The sequence below is a fragment of the Microcebus murinus genome, chromosome 25, assembly GCF_040939455.1.
Source record: "Microcebus murinus isolate Inina chromosome 25, M.murinus_Inina_mat1.0, whole genome shotgun sequence".
In the NCBI taxonomy this organism is placed as follows: Eukaryota; Metazoa; Chordata; class Mammalia; order Primates; family Cheirogaleidae; genus Microcebus; species Microcebus murinus.
Genome location: NC_134128.1, coordinates 14520195 through 14541827, shown reverse-complemented (window position 1 = coordinate 14541827; position 21633 = coordinate 14520195). Strand labels below are relative to the sequence as shown.

Below are 21633 nucleotides of genomic sequence, written 5' to 3'. Positions count from 1 at the left end.
AATGTCATCACCGAGTGTGGAGCTGGGGAGAGGGGGGCACAATCTGCTCCAGGGAGCCTGTGCCAGCCAGGCCTGGGACACCCTGGTGACATCCCCATCATGCCTCCTGTCCGGACCTCTCCCCTCCACGCAAAACTTATGTTTCTAATGTCCACTAAATATCTGTTTGAATTTTTCCTCATTGTCTCAAGTTTAACACGTGGGAAATAGAATCAATCTCTCCTGCCCATGCCATCATTGCCGCCAGCCCTTCCCAAGGAGGTTCTCATCTTAGTAAGTGTCCGCTCCAGTCTACACCCACACACTGACCATTCTCAACTCCTGTCTTCCTCTTTCTCTCCCCCCCCCCATTCCATCAGCCCTCCCTTCCAGACAAATCCAGAACCCATTGGCTTCTCACCACCTCCAGCGCAATGTCGGGCCTAAACCATCACCGTCTCTCACCCAGATTATGGCACTAATGACCTCATGGGTCACCTGCTTCCAGGTTCTTGTCCATCAACCTGGTGGCTGCAGTGCCAGCTAAGGTCATCCTTGGGTCTCCCACCCACTGATCTTTTTCTGTCTCACTCAGAGGAAAACCCAAAGGTCCTTATCATGGCCCCACAGCCTGTACCTTCCCGGCTCCTATGGCCTCTCTGACCCTTGTCCTCACCTCTGGCCTCTGCCCCTTCCCTCTGCCCCAGCTCAGCTGCCCCCTTGCCAGCCCTCACGTGCATCGAGTCTGCTCTTGTGTGAGACCTATCGTACCCGCTGCGTCCCCTGCCTGGGGTGCTCTTTCCCCCGTGGCTGCTTGGCTCGTTCCCTGCTCCCTTCCTGTCTGTCCTCGAGAGCCACGGCATATGCAAATGCAGCACACCCATCTCCCCTTGCTCCTTGCTCTGCCTTCTTATCCTTTAGAGACCTTAGCACTGCTCCACATACTAGCTACTCATGAAAGCAGACACTCTGTTGTTTCTCTTGGGCCTAGGACATTGTCTGGCCTGTAGCAGGTGTTAAATAAACACCTGTAGCGTTAATTAATAAGGTGCTGGGTCCTAGGTCTGAGAGTGATTGTCTTTGGTTGGACCGGGACCACGTTTTCCAGCAATGGTAAATACACTTCTAAGCCTTATTGATGTCCCTCATCCGTGTTCCAGTAGAGGGACTGGAGGGACCATTTGGAAGCAACCTATCTGTGTGAAAATGTGGCCCTGGCATTTTTGAGAAAAGTCACCAAGCAGTGTAGGAAAATGATTGGACGCATGTTCATGGACTATCTCAAAATATCTCCCTACACGTTCTGATGGGGTAGGGAAAAGACTGCCCAGGCACTCAGATGTGTTGGTTATGTAGAAGGATTTCAAGCAGTTTTCATGATCAAGTTCTCTACCAAGAGCAGCTAGCATCCCAAAATAAGTCACTTTGTTAGGACCGATGAGGACGTGACTATTCATCTGCATGAGAAGGCAGGCATCTTGCAATCCTATCCCTTGGAGGGCAATTCTGTTTTATGAAAGGTTTGAATTTATGACATGAAGGCATTCTTCTTATTCATCTAGTCACCATTCATTCAATGAACACTTATTTATCTTATCTACGTGCCAGATACGGTCCTAGGCTCCACAGCCTTGTAGAAAAACTTTCCAAGTCCTTTGAAGCCATTAGTTATTGAGTGACCAGTTCGAGAAGACAAAAAAAAAAAAAAAACATTAAAAACCCATAGATGTGGTTCGTCCCCTCCCAGATTAGAGAACAAAGATCCATGGTATAGTTTGGTCTACATTGTTTTATACACGTAAGGTAGTTCTCTGAGGCTCATTGATGAATTGACACAAAGAAAAGTGAATTGTTTCCAACTAAGTGTTCAAAGAAACTCTTACATTACACAGACTGGGGCAATTTACAAGACACCTGTTTCAAACACTTATACAAAGTGTTCTGAGAACACAGGATTGATTTTGTGCAATCGATTGTTGCAGATACAATTATATAACTGCAATATTGAAATACACCAGGAAGGGACTCTGTCTGTGCTTCCCCAGAGAAGTACGCAGGGGAAGAAGCTACACTGGGTGCTTCTGATCCTAAATTGCCTGGAAGGAAGTGCCGCGTGAGACTAGACCCGCGACTTCAGAGGGCTGCACCGAACTGCCCCGATAGTGGCTTCCATGAGCTGGGCACTGCATAGGATGTTCCAGGAATACGGACCCAACTTTCAAGGAGCTTTAATGTTTTTTTCTCTTAATGAGACTGACATTCTTGACCCCCAAATTCAAGGCAATCAACCCATTTCTTTTTCTTTCATGGGAAGACGCCAGAAAACACAAGAACTAGCTAACTTCCTTAAGCTAGCAGATCTCTCCCAGATGATCTGTCTTGGCGACCATCATACGGCGGGGCAGTTGTTCTCAAGGTTGGCTGCACGCTGGAACCAAGCGGAGATTTACATACCCATGCCTGGACCCCGTCCCCAGGGACTCTGATGCATGTTGGTCTGGGTATAGCCTGGGTATTGGGGTTTTTAAAAGCTCCTCAGGTGTTTCCAACATGAAGCCAAGACTGAGAAGGACTGCTTCAGGATGAGTCATGGCATTTGACTAGTGACATCATGGAGACATAAGAGGGACTCCGGACTTGGGGATAAGTGACCCAAAGAGGGGAACCATAGCCCAGTTTCAGGCATGGCCTGAGAGTTGCCATTTTGCACAGGATGATGAAGCTCTGGGGAGACCTGGCCATTTGAACAGGGACTTGCAATCCAGCTCCTCATAGCAGCAACAGAAACCCTGGAGTGGGACCCGCAGGGACAGCCTTTCGTCCCCAACACCGCGAGCCAACACACAACCTCATTCCGCCCAAGCCGAGGAGTCACTGGTTCAATGGGACATAAACTGCTATCAGAAATAAAATAAACCCTGGTTCACCGAGTTTGGGTCACTTAAAATTGCAAGGGATCAACCAACGGAGGGAAAATGGCCTTCAATGCATTCTGTGAACCAGAGAATTGGAGTCCCTGAGAGTTTGTGTTCTTCTCCAGAGAGGCGTCTATTTATAGAAGGAACAAAACCGTAGGCAGGATGAGGGGGCTGGATAATAACATGTGTGAAGACGCTGATCTGTCTGAACAGTGCTCCGCTGTCTGCTCTCAATGGTAATAAATATCCACTAAAAGCCGTCCGCTGTATGTGTTTGGGGTAACGTCTCACACTTCCCTGCATGAATACATTCAGAATGTAAGCACCACGCACGCGACTATAGAGACGCTGTTGTATTCCAGATTCTTAAGTTATGCAGCTTAGCAGCTGGGATAATGTAATGGTTTGCAAAATAATAGACCGGCAATACGTCAACCTGGAATAACACATCAAATAATGAATGATGTGGGTGCAAAGAGGTTTAATTTATGCTGCGTTAAAAATACCGCTCCAGAAATATCACACTGTTTCAGTCTTTCCTAGAAGGGAAAAAAAAGAAAAAAGAAAGCTTTCACCTAAAATATTTGAATAATTGTGGCAAAAGGGAATGCTTTCTTGTTTCATTATTTTTCCCCCCAATAAAACTGTCAAATTTATGCTACTTTGTGAAGAGACGTACAAGTTCAGTCTGGCTGGTTGTTCATGCATAAACTTTGTTCCACTTAAAGGAGTATGGAGTGGTCTTAGAGTTCAGAACATATAATACCAGCATTGTGTTAACATGTGAGAGAGAACATGATTTCCAACAGCAGTGATGGGGCGGGTGGTAAGTCAGCACAGGAATTAGGCTGTTCCAGTTTATGTCTTAACGCTGAGCCTCTTCTCCATTCACTCACACTGAGGAAAGTTTAGAAAGTAAGAACTTTCAGGTTTCATTCATTCTCTCATCTAAGGAATGTTTCTTGCACTCCTGGGACCTAGGAGTGTTTGGGGACTGGTGTGTTCCCAGTCCCTAAAAAGCTCGTCGTCGTGAGACAGACTAACATGACAAAGCCCAGCAGTTTCAGAGTGGTAGGATTTGCGCTACTGCAACGGGACTCCAGAGTGCTACCAGGGACCCCAGGAAGAACACTTATGCAGACATGGGGAGAGAATGGGGAGCCCCAAAAGGCTTCCCACAGGATGGTATCCTTAGGTTGTGAAGGACGTGAATAAAAGTTAAGGGGCTGGAGGGAGGAAATAGCAAGAAGCAGGCAGGTGAAAGCACGTGCAAAATCCCTGCGACAAGAGAGGGCATGGTAGTTTGGAAGAACAGCAGACACCTTCCTGCATGGTTGGAATATAACACCCCCGGGGGAAGGAGTGGGAACAAGGGAGGCTGGAGAAGATAAAAGGCCTTGTGACGATGTTTAGGCATTTAGGGAACCACTTAAGGGTTTTAAGTAGACAAGTGTGGCAATCACCCCTAGGTTTTATAAAGATCAGAGTGGATGCAGCACGGAGCCTGGGCTGAGGGGCACAAGACTGGGGACGATGAGTGGGACAGAGATGAAGGTGGTCCACACCCAGGAATGGTGGAATGCAGAGAGGGGAGGGACATTTCAGAGTTGGCCACTGACCATACAGGGGAGATGATGGAGAGGCAGCAGGCTGGAAGGTGCGTGGCGTCTGGGTGGGAATTCAGGCAGCTGGCCGTGTAAGAGGAAGAAGAGGATCGGGCAGCAGGTGGTGGGGTGTGTGCGTGTGTGAATTAATTCCATTCTGGAAGTGCTGGATTCGATGCGTTGAGACACCCAAGAGGACTGAGATGTCCAGTCCACCCCTAGAGTGTGCGGATGAGGATGTTATAGAGGATAAATCCACGGGGGAGATGAGTATCTTCTATAAATGCAGGAAACGATGCCCCTGCTTCAAGAGATGGTCTGACAACTGGAAAATCCTCGGGTGAACATTGAGATGCAGAGACCTGGTCAGCACCTGCATGAATGAATGGCTCAGAGCCCTCGAAGGTTGGTATCTTAGGGTGTGAAGAAATACACACGTCTCAGTTTCCTGGAGCCCAAACCCGAGCAGAGAACAGCAGCAGTAGCCCAGCAGATTTAAGTCACCTCGGTTTAAGATCACAAACTAAAACAACATGGGGCGTGCCGCATAAAAAGTTTGCTCACTCATCCTTCAGCCTTGGATCTATAAGGAGTAATCTCCGACATAAACCCATTTCCTCATCTTGTACGGATTGTATGTATTGTAGTTTAATAAAAATGTTCCCCCTGCCCCAAGGCAAACTCCCAGACAAAATTTCCACATTTTCCCTTTCCTTAACTCATTTATATGTTTTGGTCTTATGTTTATTAGATTTTTCCATGAAGTTCATTTTTTACTTTATCTCTGGAATAAAAACATCTGGCTTTAGAAGGAAGAGACCATATAGAAATATGCAGGCTTCAGTAAGTTGAGTTACTTGGAATCTGTGGGCAGTCAGTTTGAAACACTTTGTTTTTCATGTATCTTGCATAAAACTGGGAGCTCAGGGGAAGTTATCCCCACAACATACTTGTCGTCCTGGCTTGATCAGGTAAATAGTGCTCAAGGACCTCCCAAGGAACAGGTGCGGTGGCTCACGCCTGTAATCCTAGCACTCTGGGAGGCTGACGCAGGAGGATCACTCAAGGTCATGAGTTCGAGACCAGCCTGAGCAAGAGTGAGATTCTGTCTCTACTAAAAATAGAAAGAAAATTAGCTGGATAACTGAAAATATATGTAGAAAAAATTAGCCAGGCATGGTGGCGCATGCCTGTAGTCCCAGCTACTCGGGAGGCTGAGGCAGGAGGATCGCTTGAGCCCAGGAGTTTGAGGTTGCTGTGAGCTAGGCTGACACCACAGCACTCTAGCCCTGGGCAACAGAGTGAGACTCTGTCTCAAAAAAAACCCACAAAAAACAAAAAACAAAGGACTTCCCAAGGTGGCAAGAAAGTGTGACTAAGTATGTAAAATGCCACCAGTTATTAAAAATACAAGCCAAGTGTTCTTCTATGCAAAGATAGGCAGGCTGAAAAATATACCCATCATTATGGATGGAATCTTATATGATGGCCAGGTATGGCATTGGGTTGCCACGCATGTCACTGCTGGTCCTTCACAACCACTGTGAGGGCGTGGACAGGCCGGATGAATGAACCGGAGCTGAGACAGCCTGAGTCACTTGGCCAAGGCCACACGCTGTACACAGGGAGGCTGTGGGTTCTTCCAGCCCCACTCCACCCATCGTGCTGCTTTCTGTATCACCTAAATAAACAACTCAATCACCAAAATAAATCATCTTTATGATTTATTTTGTAGTTTAGTTCTAGCCTGTATTCTCTCAATTTATAATTGTTTCATTTACGTATACACTGCATGCCTAATTTCTCCTATCATATGGCATTTTATATTTCTTTTATTTATTTTTCCAACTTGCCTAGCACAGAGATGGGCTCACGGTAGTCTCTGAAAAACTGTAAACGAGAACCAAGCCTGGCCTCCCATGCTGAGTGAGTGTTTCAGTAATCAGGATTTGATGGATTCTAAGTAGCGTAATTACAAAGTTGCAATTAGTATTTTTTCAACTTCTAGGCAATTGGAAAACAGAAGCAATTGTTGAATCCTGGACACCTAAGCCCACACACCTGTCAGTGCTCAACATTACTGTGTCATTCTCCTGGTTTTTAGCATCTCTGGCTTGGTATGTTCTCGAAATTTCCTTTCATGTGATGTACTGGGGACAAGGTCAAAACCCTCTGCTCAGGGCCAGGGGCCATGACATAGCTCCCCCAGAGAGCAGAGGCAATGAAACTGTCCCAGTGGCAGGGACGTGACACGCCAGGTCCCTGCGTTTAGGTCCTGCTCTGTCACTGACTGTTATTTCCCCAGATAGGAGATTAAACCTCTCCATGCCCTGGTTTCCCTATTCACACAGGACAAGGGTAATAACCCCTGTTCTCTGCGTCTCATTGGCAGCTCACGGCAGTATGGAGGAACGGAGCATTGGAGTGAGGACGCCACAGAAATGCAAGGCCTACACATCACCGAATATCACGAGACAGTAGACAGCAGCTCAGATGTCTGCCACCCTTGCGGCCGCTGTGGAACTGAACAAGCTGTTGCTGCTTTTAGTTCGGGGAGTCCCCGAGGAAGGGTGCCGTTCTCAGGGTCTGCCCTCCCCTTTGCTCCTCTTCTGCAAACACACGACTCCAACACTGACAATTGTCACAGAACCCCCCACGTGTAAGGCGTGCAATTGCATGTGTAAGGCGTGCAATTGGAATCCATGGGACATCCTATATTCCAATCACTTTCACTGTCGAGTGCGGGGGAGGTTCCCAGGCAAGACCCAACTCTCCAAGGATGGTGCACGCTGCTCTGAGGGGCCCCCAAGCTTTCGAACCCACTCCAAAAGCCAGGGTAACAAGGGCGTGTGCTCAAGGGCAGAAAACAGGCCTGTGTGGATCAAACGCAAATATTGTGCAAACATATACAACAGTAGATATGTTTTATATCCATCACTAGACTCCTGCATTGCCTGTTTTTCTTAAATTGATAGACAGTGCATGATAGAAGTACCAACTGCATGCATCTGGATTTATGCAAACACACGAGTTATTGAACATTTATCTGGAGATCCTATTGGTATCATCTGAGGTTACAAGGTGACTATGGTTTCTACATGCTTCGATGCAGGTAACTGTCTCTTCAATATTGCCAAGTTGCAGAGCCCTAAGGCATACAATTCCCATTTCCATTTGAGTGTTTGTGAATGACTATCTTAATAACAGAACATATTACAAAAATTTAGCCACCATACAGGTCAAAGAGTTTTCGCTAGAACCTAAAATCACATTCAACATAAGCCCGATAAGTCCATAAATGTTGCTAGAACTGGTAATCCTATAAAAGGGAGTAGTACACAGTAGGCATTTAATACATATCAGTTGATAACCCTGATATTGAGCCCAAGAAACATGTATCAAAATCAAGACCTACACACAAGTGAAGTTTTCTTCATTATTCAAATGGCAGAAGAAATGTCACTATCAAAAGTCAGGCCGTCAATCGTTTGAATATTTAGATAGCCCCTCATGTTTTTAAAGTTTTAATTAGGGGTTTTGAAAAATTTAAATATCACTGAGTAGTCACTCTACCAATGAGGAAAAGTCACTTGAATTAAACTCTGTTCTTCATAAGATGCAGCAGGTTGCATATCTATCAAGAGAGCACTGTGTGATGCTATTTGCTTTCTTAGGTCTTGGACTACACTGTAACCTAAGATGCCCGTGTAGATGCTGATGGCTCAGGCAGGGACTTGCCAGAACTCAAACAGGGCCTTTGGGAGCTTCTGAGACCCACCGAACCATTGCACCCCCATGTGGGGGTAGGCGCTGTCCCCACACGTTGAGCTGGACATCCCAACAACAACCAGCTTTGCACTAACTACAGCCACAGCCCCCACCTGAAATTCACTACTCCAGAGAAGGGCAAATCCTTGTTATTATTTTATAGGATCTTGTCTGCTAGGGGCTACCATAAAGTAAGCATACTTTCAGGAAATTAACAGAGTAATTTTGAGCCTAAATCCATGGTATTAAAAACAAACAAAGCTTAAAAAAAAACAAAAAAAAAAAACCGGTAACAATGTATTTGGGGAAAAAAACCATAAGGGGCTTTTAATCTACCGCCTGCATAATTTAAACCATCAAAGCTTCGAAGCACTCTAACGTCATCGTCACCTCCTTTACAGACACCGCCACCCGGCAGAGGGAATTCACAGCTCTGCCGCACTAATGAGTTTGCTTCAACACACATAGAAGAAATCGGGTCTCGCAGCCCAGCCCCGATGTGTCTCTCAACAAGCACATCTTTCAGATCCATCCCAAGGAGCAGTGCCTTCCCCAGTAGTTTCCCTGATTATTTTGTCTCTAAGAGCAGCCCCTGTCACCCCAGATCCACAAGTGACAAAACTTTCTGTTTTACATTTCTCATCATTATCTGTTTGGAAAAAAAAAAAAAAAAGGATTATAGATGACATAGTATTCTACAGTCCCAGGAAGTCGAATTGTTCAGGAAAAGCATTAGCAACAGGGGTAAAGCTGCGCACAATGAAAACCAACATCTCTCTCTCTCTCTCTCTCCCTCTCTCTCTGGAGCAACTGAAAAGCAAACAGCCCGCCACGTAGCTTACCCTCTCCACGCTGCGCCTTCTCAGAGATCCATAAGGTATTTTCAGCAGAAGTCTTTGGGATCTATTCGGAGCCACTGCAGCCTGAACCACCATGGTGTAGAGCTCTGTGTGTGCGTGTGCGTGTGCGTGTGCGTGTGTGTGTGTGCGCGAGTGTGTGTATTCCCAGCAAAGGGAGGGAGAGATCGGGAGGCTTCCTCAAAAATAAGTTATGGTTCCTGGAGTTTTCCCAAATATCAAATAACCGAAGGAGTTTTTCTTTCGACCATGTGAGTCAAGACGTGGTTTGTCAGGAGGTGGGGGGATGGGGAAAAAAGAAAACCAGCCCGAGTTCTGCAAGTTCAGCGTGCAGACAGCGGCATCTTCAGCTTCCTTCCGTCTGTCCCCGTGCGCGCGGCTGGCTCGGTGAGACGGCTCTGTCCCAGAAGGGGGCTCGCGGCGCTTCCGGGGAGAGTGATCCAGAAATGTCAACTGTGCTCCCCGTGGCTGCAGATGGTAACCAGGTCAGTTGTCTGATCGAAGCTCTATCAGACGTAGTCTTCACTCGGTCACGTGACTCCCAAGCCCCTCGGCGGTACAGTAGGTCACATGCTCACCTTAAAAAGACTGTTTGGAATATCAGCATCTGGAGCGGAGATTAATGTGCAATCCTGCACTCAGACTGCACTCTCTTCTGAACGCAGGGACGGGATTTGAAGACCGGCGACACAACACATCGGGGGTTTAGGGGGTTTCTCTTTGCAGTCGTAAATTATACCTATGAAACTGAGCATCAGGCGTGCATATCTGTTTCTTTCCTCCTGCTTTTTCTAATGCATAGAGAGTAAATGCACGCATGTAATGCATCGAGTTTGTGAATGCTGTCCACAAAGAGAAAGAAGGAAACACTGTATCACACGGTTCTGATCAATCAATTCAAATATAACGGACGGGCACGTGGTACCTCCTCATTTAAATGTCCGTGTTACAGAACATCTATTTTTGTGTGTGCCAGTCAACATGAAGTTAGATTTGATTTTACAAGGCTCTGAAAAGACTGTGGAAGATCTGCTTCATTCATTTATCACATTCGTCATTTAGTCTCTGATCACATTGTGTAATTCCAGATCGGATAGCCTTCTCAGACGGATGGTGCAAACGGTCTAAAATGTTAACTTTTCTGTAATATTTTGCAACCGATAACTTGTTCCTCCACTTCCCCCATTTCTACTCCTCCCTTAAATAGGCTTATTTCCAGAGCAGAGAGAATTGCTATGAAGAAAATCAAGTTAAGGGGTTTCCAGGATGTGAAGCATTTTCCTTCTCTTCTTTTTAAAAGTATTTCTACATACACTGCTCCTCTCCACTGTGGGTTTTATGAAAGGGGTGATGGCCATTTCCTCTGTGGCAATCCCATGCTTTGGGTGTTAGCATGATGTTTGTTATTCATGTGCTTTGGGGACCGGCTTTAATGTACTCGCTACAAACCGGTGCTCGGTTTATTGCAAACGGTGGAAAAGAAGGTCCCATTTATTCAAACAAGCCTAGTAGGAAGTGGGAGTGGGGTGCAGAGGGAAGAAGTGAAGCTTTGCACCAGGAGAAAATGAAGCTGGAACCAGCTAAGAGAGGGGTGTTGGGGGGTGCTGGCGGGGTGGGGGCCGGGGGCTGCAAACAGGGGTGCAGTCTCCACCGCAGACACACATGGAGAGGCAGTTAAAGAAAGCATCAAGTTGATGTGGGAAATTCCAAATATACAACAATCGGGCTTTGTTCGTAATCAGTTCCATATGTGCACTTGGAGAGCCGGCGAGAGGGTGAGAAGGGAAACCTCCTAACCGAGACTCGCAGAGCGGTGCTGGTTTAGGTTTACATTTGCTTTTTTTCCCTCTTCCTCACTTCCTGCCTGCACCGCCTGGTTTCAGAGTGTCGGGGCCAGGGGGGGTGGGGTGGGAACTAAATCTGGAACGACACCCGGTGATTTAGCCAAATCCATAGAATCTCTTTCCCCCATGGAACTGCACTTGACTGTGGAATGGTTTTGAACAAAGGGAGGCACATTTTCAAGACACTTCTCTGTTGAGTGTCATGGGAGTTTTGTCCGTCCAGCTCAGGCTGAGAGAGGGCAACGGATCAGTCCGGCCGAGAAGCCGCCGCTTGCCTCTTCTCTGACCCAGGCCAGGGCAAAAGCCTCTGGGAGCTGAATTTATTTATATTTCACTAAATGCGACTTCCTGTTTCCCAGGGGTATTAATGAGGGTTTCGCCGGAGAGCTTAAGGCTTCATGGCATAGTTCAAACCATGAGGGACACTTTGATGAACTAAGTGCAAATAAAACAAAAACACATGCATTTGATTAAGGCTGAAATACATATAGAAGAGAATGTTAATGGGAAGGAAAATAACCCACGGCCAGACTCCCACACATTCCGCCTGCTTCCCTTGGGGGGCGGGGAGAGGATCAGTTTCCATATCAGCTAACAGAGCCCTCCCCGGTCCCCCTCCAGAGTAGGGGACTGCCGCTTCAGAGTCAGCCTGTCCAAAAATATCTTCGTCTTGCTGTGGGTGTTTGAGATTTACACACTTGAAATTAATGATGGAGTCTAAAGTATTCATTTGCACTGTTAGAATACAAATATGTGTTTTCTAGGAGGGTGTACGCACTCATGCCTTAGCAGATATGACCGCTTTCGGGGGTCAGGGGAGGTGAGGGGAGTGAATGCTCACTGGGCACCCAGGGGTTGCCAGGTGACACGTGGTCACCAGAGGCTACCTCCATGAAGAGGGGGGATTCAGTATCCATGTTTTAGACATGAAGAAACAGGGGCTCAGAGAGGTTTAGTAGATTGACCAAGGCGGCACAGCTAGACATGTCAGAGCTAAGATGAGAACCAAAGTCAACTGGTTTGATCTCAGGGCCCAACTTTGTCCATTCAACTCTCGCCCGTCACGGGGGACTTTGATCAGATGACAGCAGTTTGGAAACCCAGGAAGATCTGCCTGGTGGGCCTAACAGGGAAATGGAAAACTCTCTGTCTTTGACAATAAGAGAACAGCAAGACAGGGGACAGTGTTAGATCGAGCAGTTCTAGAGTCTCTGGGATGTCACTAGGAGCCAGCACAGGGGACAGAGGAGCCAAGAAGCCCAAAGGAGCCCGGGAGGCCAGTACAATCCCTGGCCTGGGGGCCAAGGGGGGAGCTGAGATATGAGAGACCCGGGCCAGGGTCACCTGGTGGAGGCCGGAACCCTGGAGACCTGGCCGCTGCTGAGCCACCACCCAAGGTCAAGGGGAGGTGGAGGAGGAAACCCTGGCTTCTCCCTTCCGACTGCCCTCCTGTCTCCCACCAGCATCTTCCAGCCAGGGGACGTGGAGGGATGGAAACAGGCGTCGTGCCAGGGCAGGGACAGGGTGAGGGATGGATCCCAGTGCACAGGGACCCAGCACCAAGGGACCGAGACGTTGGACCAAAGGACACGGAAATGGTGAATTTAGGTGGGCTTGAAAGAGAACAGGGAGCAAGAGGAAAACCTATGGCATCGAGCAGATTCTTGTCAGGACAGTGGATGGTGGGACACCCTGGGCATCAGGGAACAGCCTAGTGGCCACAGGATGGGGGAAGATGCCCCGGGGGTGATGGGCTGTCCATGACCCGTGCAGGAGAGGGCTGCAGAGAACATGAGCTCTGCTTCTAGACTCTCGGAAGCTGTTGCTTTCACTGCCTCTGGGAGCTGCACACTTAAGGCTGCTGCAGTCTTTTGCTTGTTTGTTTTGAACATTTCCTTCCCGTCTCAATGAACATGTTTGCATTAAAACTCTGGAATGAACACACATAGGAATCAATTGAGCCACATATTTTAGGAAAGTCAACGGTCTTGACGTGCCAAAGCTCGGAGCATCAGAGCAGATAGGTGCTCCTGGTCACGCAGAACAGGGCAGGAAAGGGGGGATCATGGCCCCCCAGAGAGCGAGCATTTTTGCAACACTAGCGTTGGTGGAGACAGTAGCAGGGGAGGGGACAGTCTGCCGGGCTGACATGTGTGTGCATGGGTGGAAGGAGAGGGTATGCACACGTGAGGCCGGTGGCTGTGTGGATGCGTGTTGAACAGCCACGTGGGGGGAGGGCTTTCCCGATGGAGTCCCAGGCCCTGGCACCAAAATGGGGACTGGGCATTGCAGCCCGGGGCAGCCTGCTGCACTGGCCCCAAATGTTTACCCAACTGTTTGCTTGCTGCCTGAAATCCCCACTGGTGGGGCCAACATTTCAGTCCCCTGGAAGTCAGCTCAGATGCGTTTCTTAGGACTGTCACTTGCTGGCACTAAGCAGACCCATTTGCACTGCTTGCTTTTGTCCGGTGGGCAGAATAGTGAAAGAGCGGGTCGCGGGACAGCGAGGTTTTGTCTGGGGATGAGACTGAGGGTGCATGTATGGTGAGTGTCCTGGTGGCACTCCAGGGCAGGGGCCAGGCAGAGGCCACCAGAGCCCCAAGGGGAGGGGGCAGAGCACCGTGAGCTGGCAGAAGAGTCGGGAACGTTAGCCGAAGAGCCCTTCTGGAAAAAAAGGGCTTGCCAGTTAGGAAAAAGGACCCATCTTTCTATTCCTTATTCTTTCTCTTGCAAAAGGCTGTATCATGCTCACGTGAAGGAAACGAAAACAACACGAAGCTGCCTTCATAAATGCCTTTTCTAGCTTCCATCTCAAGCCATGATTCCTCGTAACATCTGCGGGACGTTAAACAGGGCCCTTTCTCAGGGTTGTAGGAGGTCTGCAGGCATGAGGTGGCAGCTCCTCCACCTTCTCCCACGTGCCCTGCAAGGGGCCAGGGCCCTAAGCCGGGCTTGCAAAGAGGCTGCCTGAGAACCAGATTCGAAACCCTACTTGATCTTCCCCTCTGGGCTGTCTGGGGCTGCAGGGGGCGGGGGGAGACAGAGGAGGGGTGAGAGGTGCTGCCCCACACCTCCTGCCTAGTCGAGGGGGTTCAGGAGCCTTGTGGGTGGAGGGCACAGCGAGCTTTTTAAAGAAAGAGACTGGCCAACGCAGCTGGTGGCAGGAAGGGGACGGAATGAAGAGCCCACAGGAAGCCACTGGGATCCCACCATGCTGAGCCCGTGCAGGTGCCTAAGAGTCGGTCTTGGCTGACTTAGACATTCAACGTGTTGTGTGCAGGGCCAGGAAACCCCAGCGGGGAGAGGCTGGGGGTGTGGGGCCAGGCAAAGAGAGGAACCTTTAATGACTCGTTGGAAGAGGGACTTTGCTTAAGCCAGGGAATTGCAGGGAGAAATCCCAGCAACGGAAAAGGAGCGGGGAGGTGGGCAGGGTCTTGGCGCCATACAAGGACAATAGTTCAGTCCCAGAGAGAGCCAAGGCCAGCCCATGACAGCTCAGGACCTCAACCCTGGAGGGCTGGAGGAAGCTCAGGGAGCAGGGACAGGAGAGGGGGACACATTGGGGAGGACGCAGAGAATGAGCCACACACACCCCCTTCCCACTGCGGCCATCACCCCAAACCAACCCCCAGATGGGGGACGATGGGAGAAGCTGTAGCTTTGAATGAAACTTGGGGTTTTAATCACTGTCCTATAAAACAGGGAAGTAGGATGAAATTGAACTAAACACACACACACGAAGAAAACACATTCTTCCTAAATACCCTGACTCCATCATTCAACAGTCTATGCATGTGATAAATGATCACATGTGCTTCATAAATACGTACAAATATTATGTATCGATAAAAAAGAAGAAAAACTCATCCAAAAAAAAAAAGAAAGAAAGAAAAGCATATTCTGAACGAATCTGGAAAATTCCTAGCGTCGGAGGAGGAGGGAGGGAAGCCCTGTGTTTCTTCAACATTCCATTGCCATTCGTGACCCAGCTAACCTGGGTAATTCATGTCGCCTCTTATTAGGGGAAGCTGGGACGGAGGTTAGGCAAACCGAAATGCAGCCTCCATCCATAATTTTCTGTTTGAAAAGTGGCTGGAATTTAGGCCGAACATGAAACCCAAGAACCCTAAGAACAGGACCAAGACATCAAGCAACACTCCCATCACCAGAGCTCACACGCCCCGGGCTGGCCACCCCCCCAACCCTCCCTCCCACTCTTCCTCCCTTCCTTCCTTCCTTCCTCTCTCCCTTCCTACCTTCCTTCCTCTCTTCTTTCCTTCCCTTGCCTTCCCGCTCCTCCCCTCCCCTCTCTCCCTTCCTTCCTCTCCCCCCTTCCCTTCCCTTCCCTTCCCTTCCCTTCCCTTCCCTTCCCTTCCCTTCCCTTCCCTTCCCTTCCCTTCCCTTCCCTTCCCTTCCCTTCCCTTCCCTTCCCTTCCCTTCCCTTCTCTTCCCCTCCCCTCTCTTCTTTCCTTCCTCTCTCCCTCCTTCCCTTCCCTTCCCTTCCCTCTCCTCCCCTCCCCTCTCGTTTCCTTCTTCCTTCCCTTCCTTCCTCTCTCCCTCCTTCCCTTCTCTTCCCTTCCCTTCCCTTCCCTTCCCTTCCCTTCCCTTCCCTTCCCTTCCCTTCCCTTCCCTTCCCTTCCCCTTCCCTCTCTTCTTTCCTTCCTCTCTCCCTTCCTTCCTCTCTCCCTCCTTTCCTTCCCTTGCCTCATTTAATACCTCTCCTCCTTGAGCTGCCAGCCAGGCAAAGAAGATAAAAGAAGTGTAGACTGAATTGCTCAGCAAACTCCTGATTAGCCCTGCTGGGAAGAGGTGTGGGGCTCTAGGAGAGACCAGTCAACCACTTGCTTCTGAGATGACACTGTACTCTTCCTGTATTCTATACTAAGCCCCAGGACAGGGACCTTATCCTTGTCAAAGCCAGTTTTATCATTTCCTTTAGTCACTTAGGCCGCATCATTCATTCAACAACCATTTCATGGAGCTTTCAGTAAAATAATGCCACCCCTCTCTATGGCATATTCTATCACAGGAACTATTCTAAAGGTTTTTAAATATATTGATTTATTTCGTTTTCACAACACCTTGTCAAGGAGGTGCTCTTGTTTTTCCCCGGATGAAGATGAAGGAAGAGGCACAGAGAGGTGAGGGGACTTGCCCAGGGTCACACAGCACGTGGCTCTGAGGCTGCACTCTACCGTTTCACTGCCGTGTGACACAGAAGGGGGAACAACACAAAGAAACTCCTGCTGACGGGAAAAGTTTCCTGTTGTTTCTCAAGTTCAGCTCCTCTGTGTGATGAGGTCTCTGTGGTGAGGTGAAGGACACCCTGGCCTTACACTGGAGTCTGTGTCTGGAAAGCTACTGGGATGAAATGGGATACTGTCTGCGAAAGTTCTTTGGGAACAATGCACGTGTATGTGTGCGTGTGCGTGTGTGTGTGTGTGTGCGCGCGTGTGCGCACACCCCCGTCTCTTCCACTCTCACTGCTGCGCACCCTTTCCCTGTCACCTCGGTTGCTACGACGGCCCCCTGTCCCTCGCCATCCAGCCTCTGCCTCTTCACGTACGCTCTGCCACGAGCTCCTTGTTTCATCCGTCTGAATTCCTCAAAGGCCGCCCGGCTTAGCCACCTATTTTTGGGTGGTCAGGAGACTTCTTCCCGAACCTTCGATAGCTCCCTGTTCAGTACGAGTAACTAGGAGTAGAGAATTAACCTGCCCAGAGGAAGACCCCCGTCTTCAGCAACTCAAACACACACATCACAAAGGAAACCAGACCTCACACTCCTCCAGGCAGGGAAGGAAATGGAATCTCCGCTGCATGGAAACCTCACGTGCTAATTGGGCATCCCAGAGTCTCGCTCCATCTTTATGGCAGGGACCAAGCCATAGAGAATGTCAAATATGAACGACCCATGTGGAGAATTGGTCTATGTTGTGTTTTAGTGTGCCTCGCTTCTTGGACACCAAACACAAGGCACATCAGCTGGTGCAGATGGTCCTACTCTTTACCTGCGGAGAGAGGGAGCAGACAGAGGTCTTGCTCACAAGCCTTTGGGCTTCTTTTATTCCTCCAAAGGAAGGTCCTTCACCTCCTGGCTTGACGTCCCCATCAGAGCTCCACTTGCCCTTCCCAGCACCAGGCCAAGTCAGCCCAGCTGTGGCTGCAGCCTGGGCTAAGGGCTATTCTGCATGGTGCTAATGGCTTATCGTGTGTACTCTTAAGAGGGATGTCACGTCTGAGGACTCAACACAATTGCAAGATACCTGTGTGATTAAGCAGGTAATAAGCTGACCCATGTGGGGTTAGCTGTGGAGACTGGCTTTCAAGATCATTTTGCAAAGCCCTTTTTCTTGTGCTGTCAGTTGTGCATGGATCTTGATAACGAGCATTGATTTGCCATGTTTATGAAGTACAGTTTGCACAGGCTAAACTGTGTAATTGCACCTGCAATGGCAAAATAAATTATATCCCTATCTAAGGTATCGACTACCCAGGATTAGCTGGATATATAGAGTGTACCTCCAAACAGAGCCAAAGCAGGCTGACTCCATTTTTTCTAGGCTCAGCTCTCAAAGTTCAGGTGTCTTAGATAAACATTGGGTGGCAAATGATCAACTTTTACATCTGCTTCTAACTTTTACATCCATGCTTCCTTTTTCTAGGAGGAGAAATTTAACATGCAATTGTCTTCAACAGAATAGTTCATCTTGGTTTAAGTCACCCCTCTGGTGTTGCAAAGGGCAATGGCTTTCTTTGGGGGCCATCAGATTGGCTTCTCTCTTGTGCTCAGGAAGATGTCACTCCTCAGGGCAGCTGCCCATTTGCCCAGCGGCGTTGGGGTTAAGCCACATGGCCTACATTTTTCCAAGGAAGCTATGAATAGCTTGGATAGGCAGACAATTTTTTCTTGAAAATTAAGCATCTTTCTTTTTTTGAGATGGAGTCTCACTGTGTTGCCCAGGCTGGAGTTCAGTGGCATCATCATATTAAATAGCTCATTGCAACCTCAAACTCTTAGGCTCAAGCAATCCTCCTGCCTCAGCCTCCCGAGTAGCTGGGACTATAGGCATGTACCATCAAGTCTGGCTAACTTAAAAAAATTTTTTTTTTTTTTTTGTAGAGATGAGGTATCAGCCTTGTTTCAACCTCCTGGGCTCAAGCAATCCTCCTGTCTTGGTCTCCCAAAGTGCTAGGATTACAGGCGTGAGCCACCAAGCCTGGCCTGAAAATTAAGCATCTCGACTCTGTTAGAAAGCCCAGCGCCGCAGAGCTGCACATCATGGGAATAGGGTTTATGCCGAGTGTGCCCTACAGGACACCCAACATCCCATAAATCAAAATGCCAAAGGGGCCCCCAGCACACATTCATGGTCAGAATGGGTAAAACACCTTCATCAGGCAGATCCCGCTGAATGCAAAGCCTCCGCACCGGAACTTGTGAAAAGCACCTTAAATCTTCTGAAACAAGATGCAGAGAGACAAAAGGAAACAGGGCAAAGACATCTGTGAGGCCACTGCCAACAATTTGGGAGCTAGTCCTGAAGAGCCATTCATGCACTTTGACTAGTCTCACCTTTCCCACTCTCAACTTGGGTGCAACTGTGTGTACGTTTGCGTGTGCATGCTCGTGCACACATACACGCGTGTCATTTCCTCTCGTGCGCCCTGCAGCATAGCAGCAGCTAGAGAAGCCCCTGCCTGGTGACAGCTAATTATGAAACTCCAGGTCTGATATGTCCCTTTTATCTCATCTAGCGGCAGTCTTGCATTCCCGCAAAGCCCCCCAGTGGCCCTCTGTAATCCTGGAGAGGAAGTGTCAGTCTGCAAACAGCTGTTGTTGAGATAGTGGGATGACATTCTAACGAACGGGCTGTGAGCTATAGAGGAAACCGAGGGCTAATGGGTCTCCGATGCGAATATTCTTTCTGGATAATTAGACTCACGTGAGAAAGCCCGCAGTCCCCAGCAAGGCTGGGACAGAAGACACCGGCCTACAGATGGCAAGTACACTTTTGTTCTCATGTAGGCTTTTATCTTCTCAAACCCTGTGGCTGTCAGACACTCTCCCTGGCTCTTTCTGGGAGGTGGCTCTGGAAAGTCACATTGCCCAAGTCACCTTGCTTGGAAGCCCCACTAGGGAAGCCAGCTGGGGCCCCCAGGGCTCCTGCCATTCCGGTGGCAAGAGAAGCAACCACACGTTGCTGGTGCTCAGGTGCAGGCTGTGCTTCGAAAGAACCCCAAACCCCAGTGATTCCAGGGGGAGGGTTAGGTGGTAAGAGTGGGAGAGAGCTTTACAGGTGGAGGAAAGAAAAATGAGTTTTTGCAGTAAGGGACCTAAACCAGATGTGGAAAGGGCACAGAAGGAGAGAACTAGCTTATCCTGGGCACTTCTGCTAATTTACCTCTTCTAAATCTTCTGTACAATCCTGTAAGCTGGGTAGTCTACACTGCACTTTGCTGGTGAGCAAACTGAGGCTTTGAAAGATGAAACACTGGCTAGCAGTCTCACAACTAGCAAGTGGTATCAAACTGGGCTAGAGACTCAAGTCCATGTGATTTTAAAGCTCACTCTTAATTTTCTTTAGGATGTGCACATGGCTGGGGAAACTACACAGAAAATCAAGAAAATACTTATCATAAAGCGAGGGGGGGTGCATTTCCTCTGGGGGAAGGAGAGAATTTTAATCTGGAGCAGGTACACTGAGACTTTCGGAGTATTTACTCAGAATATTCCATTTTTAATCTGGGTGGTGGTTGCACAGGGTTTTTTGCAAACGATTCTCTAGAATGTTCATGTATGTCTTATGAACTCTCCTGCACCTCACATGTATCTTACAATAACAAATTAGAGACAGGAAAGGAGTCACCCTTCTTTGCATTGTATCTAATGACTTCTCCAGTATTTGTCACCATGGTGGGCTCTGTAATGACCGTGTCACACTCCAGACTACAGCCTGCTAAGAAACACGTGGGATTTTGAGAACTCCTTCTTTTGCATCTTACTGCCCCTGCCCAAAATTAAATTTTCCAATGACAATAAAAATATTATGTTAATTCAAAAGCAAGTAATTGCTATGTATTTATTGGGGTTGACTTATACAATATTCTAGCTGCTATGGAGGCTACAATGGCATTCTTGCCTTTCTGGAACTCAGAATCGCCTTGAGGAGGTAAGGAAAAGACACAGAACGAGAGAATTAACTAATAAGGGCAATGAATAATGAGGGCTACAGAGGGGAACTGCTGCAGGAATCCACGTGCCTGAGCTTCACAGAGGAGGGAGATTTCATTGAGACTTGAAGGATGGGTGACTTCAGCCAGGTGGAGAGGGAGTGGAATTCCAGCAGAAAGACCCAGCGATGAGAAAGGGCACTTCGTCTGGGAGACGCGGCTATTGATCCATTTGTCTGTACTGTGGGGCGCAGGATGGGAAGTTGTAGGGGATCAGGCTTCAAGGAGAACTTGGCCTTCCAAGACTCGTGTGATCCGGCCCGAATCTTTTGTCTAGTTGCCTGGATTTGTTTGGATCATGTTATTTAATTTAAATATTAGCCAATGCCTAGGAGGATTTAAGATGCTTTTCAAAGGGGAAATATGGGCGCAAAATGTTGCTCCAGAGGGCAGGCAAATGCTATAGGTAGGTACAGGCTTTAAAACACAGAGTGGGGAGACTGAGCTAGAGCTGACAATGGGGGGTGAATCGGAGGGGAAAGACTGGGTGTGGGAGAATGACTAGAAGGTTCGTTCGAGTGACAGGTAGAAAGACCCAGGCTGGGCTGTGACACGATAAGCTGTATGTACAGAAAAGGATGCAGCGTGCGGACTCATTCCTTCCCAAGGGCAAGTGCATCTTGGGGCTTTGAACCAAGACCAAGGTGGTGAAAATATTGCAGGAATAAGGTGGAAATAGGGGATGTTAGAGAGAGAGGGGGAATTCATTAATGACTTGCTGGTATGTAAATAAAACAATTTCCTGATTAATTTCTTTCCTCTGAAATGACCAAACTCACACCAACCCTTTGGCATATCATAGACTACCCCCAAAAGTGACCCTGTTGCCACTGGCCACCCTGCCTGCCATCCCAGGCAGTGGCGGGTGGGCAGAGGAAATCAGCCACCAAAGAGACGTCCCCCCCATCCTGCTGCTCAAGCTCTGTTCATACTCCTGATAAAGCAACGGCCCTGGCCGTGAACCTCCCATCCCTGGAAGTTTGGGACACTCATCACTCCTCCTTCAGGCACAACGTCCCGTCGCTGTGGTCGGAATGCACCCGACTCGCTCAGATCCCCACAGCCCGCCCTGGACGGGGTGGTCCCCTCTGGGAATTCGGCCAGTGCAATGTTGCCTCAATTTGAAGACAAATTATAAATGAATAAAGGAAAAAAAAAAAAAAAGCTCCAGACTCTCACGTCTGCCAAAACACACCATTCCCTGGAAGGCTGCTGAAAGGGACCCGGTGATGTACAGCGAAGAGAGTGCCAAGCCCCTCATAGCATTTTCCAGAACCGGGACACAGCCCTCAAAATGGTGACACGGCCGCGGGCCCGTGGCCAGCACCGGTGTTGCTCTTGGAACCAGAACACCTCTCGGCCACCTGGCCACCTGCGTGTTTCTCAGCCTGCAGTTCCCTAAGCCCCTACCTAAGAACACAAAACCAGCA

General features: G+C 48.7%; 1 protein-coding gene across 6 annotated transcripts in view; it reads right to left on the bottom strand.

The window, feature by feature from the left end:
- FRMD4A (FERM domain containing 4A) overlaps positions 1–21633 on the bottom strand; it is a 551472-nt gene that overhangs the window by 279848 nt on the left and 249991 nt on the right. Inside the window, exon 1 of one of the 6 annotated variants that reach the window (XM_075997555.1) lies at positions 9112–12411. The exons of 3 other annotated variants lie outside the window; for them this stretch is intronic. In XM_075997555.1, coding sequence (XP_075853670.1) covers positions 9112–9204 — 93 coding nt within the window. In that variant the 5' untranslated portion in view covers positions 9205–12411. Of the gene's footprint in view, positions 1–9111; positions 12412–21633 lie in introns of those variants that run through there. 2 more of the 6 variants (XM_075997559.1, XM_020284194.2) reach the window with 2 other exon arrangements.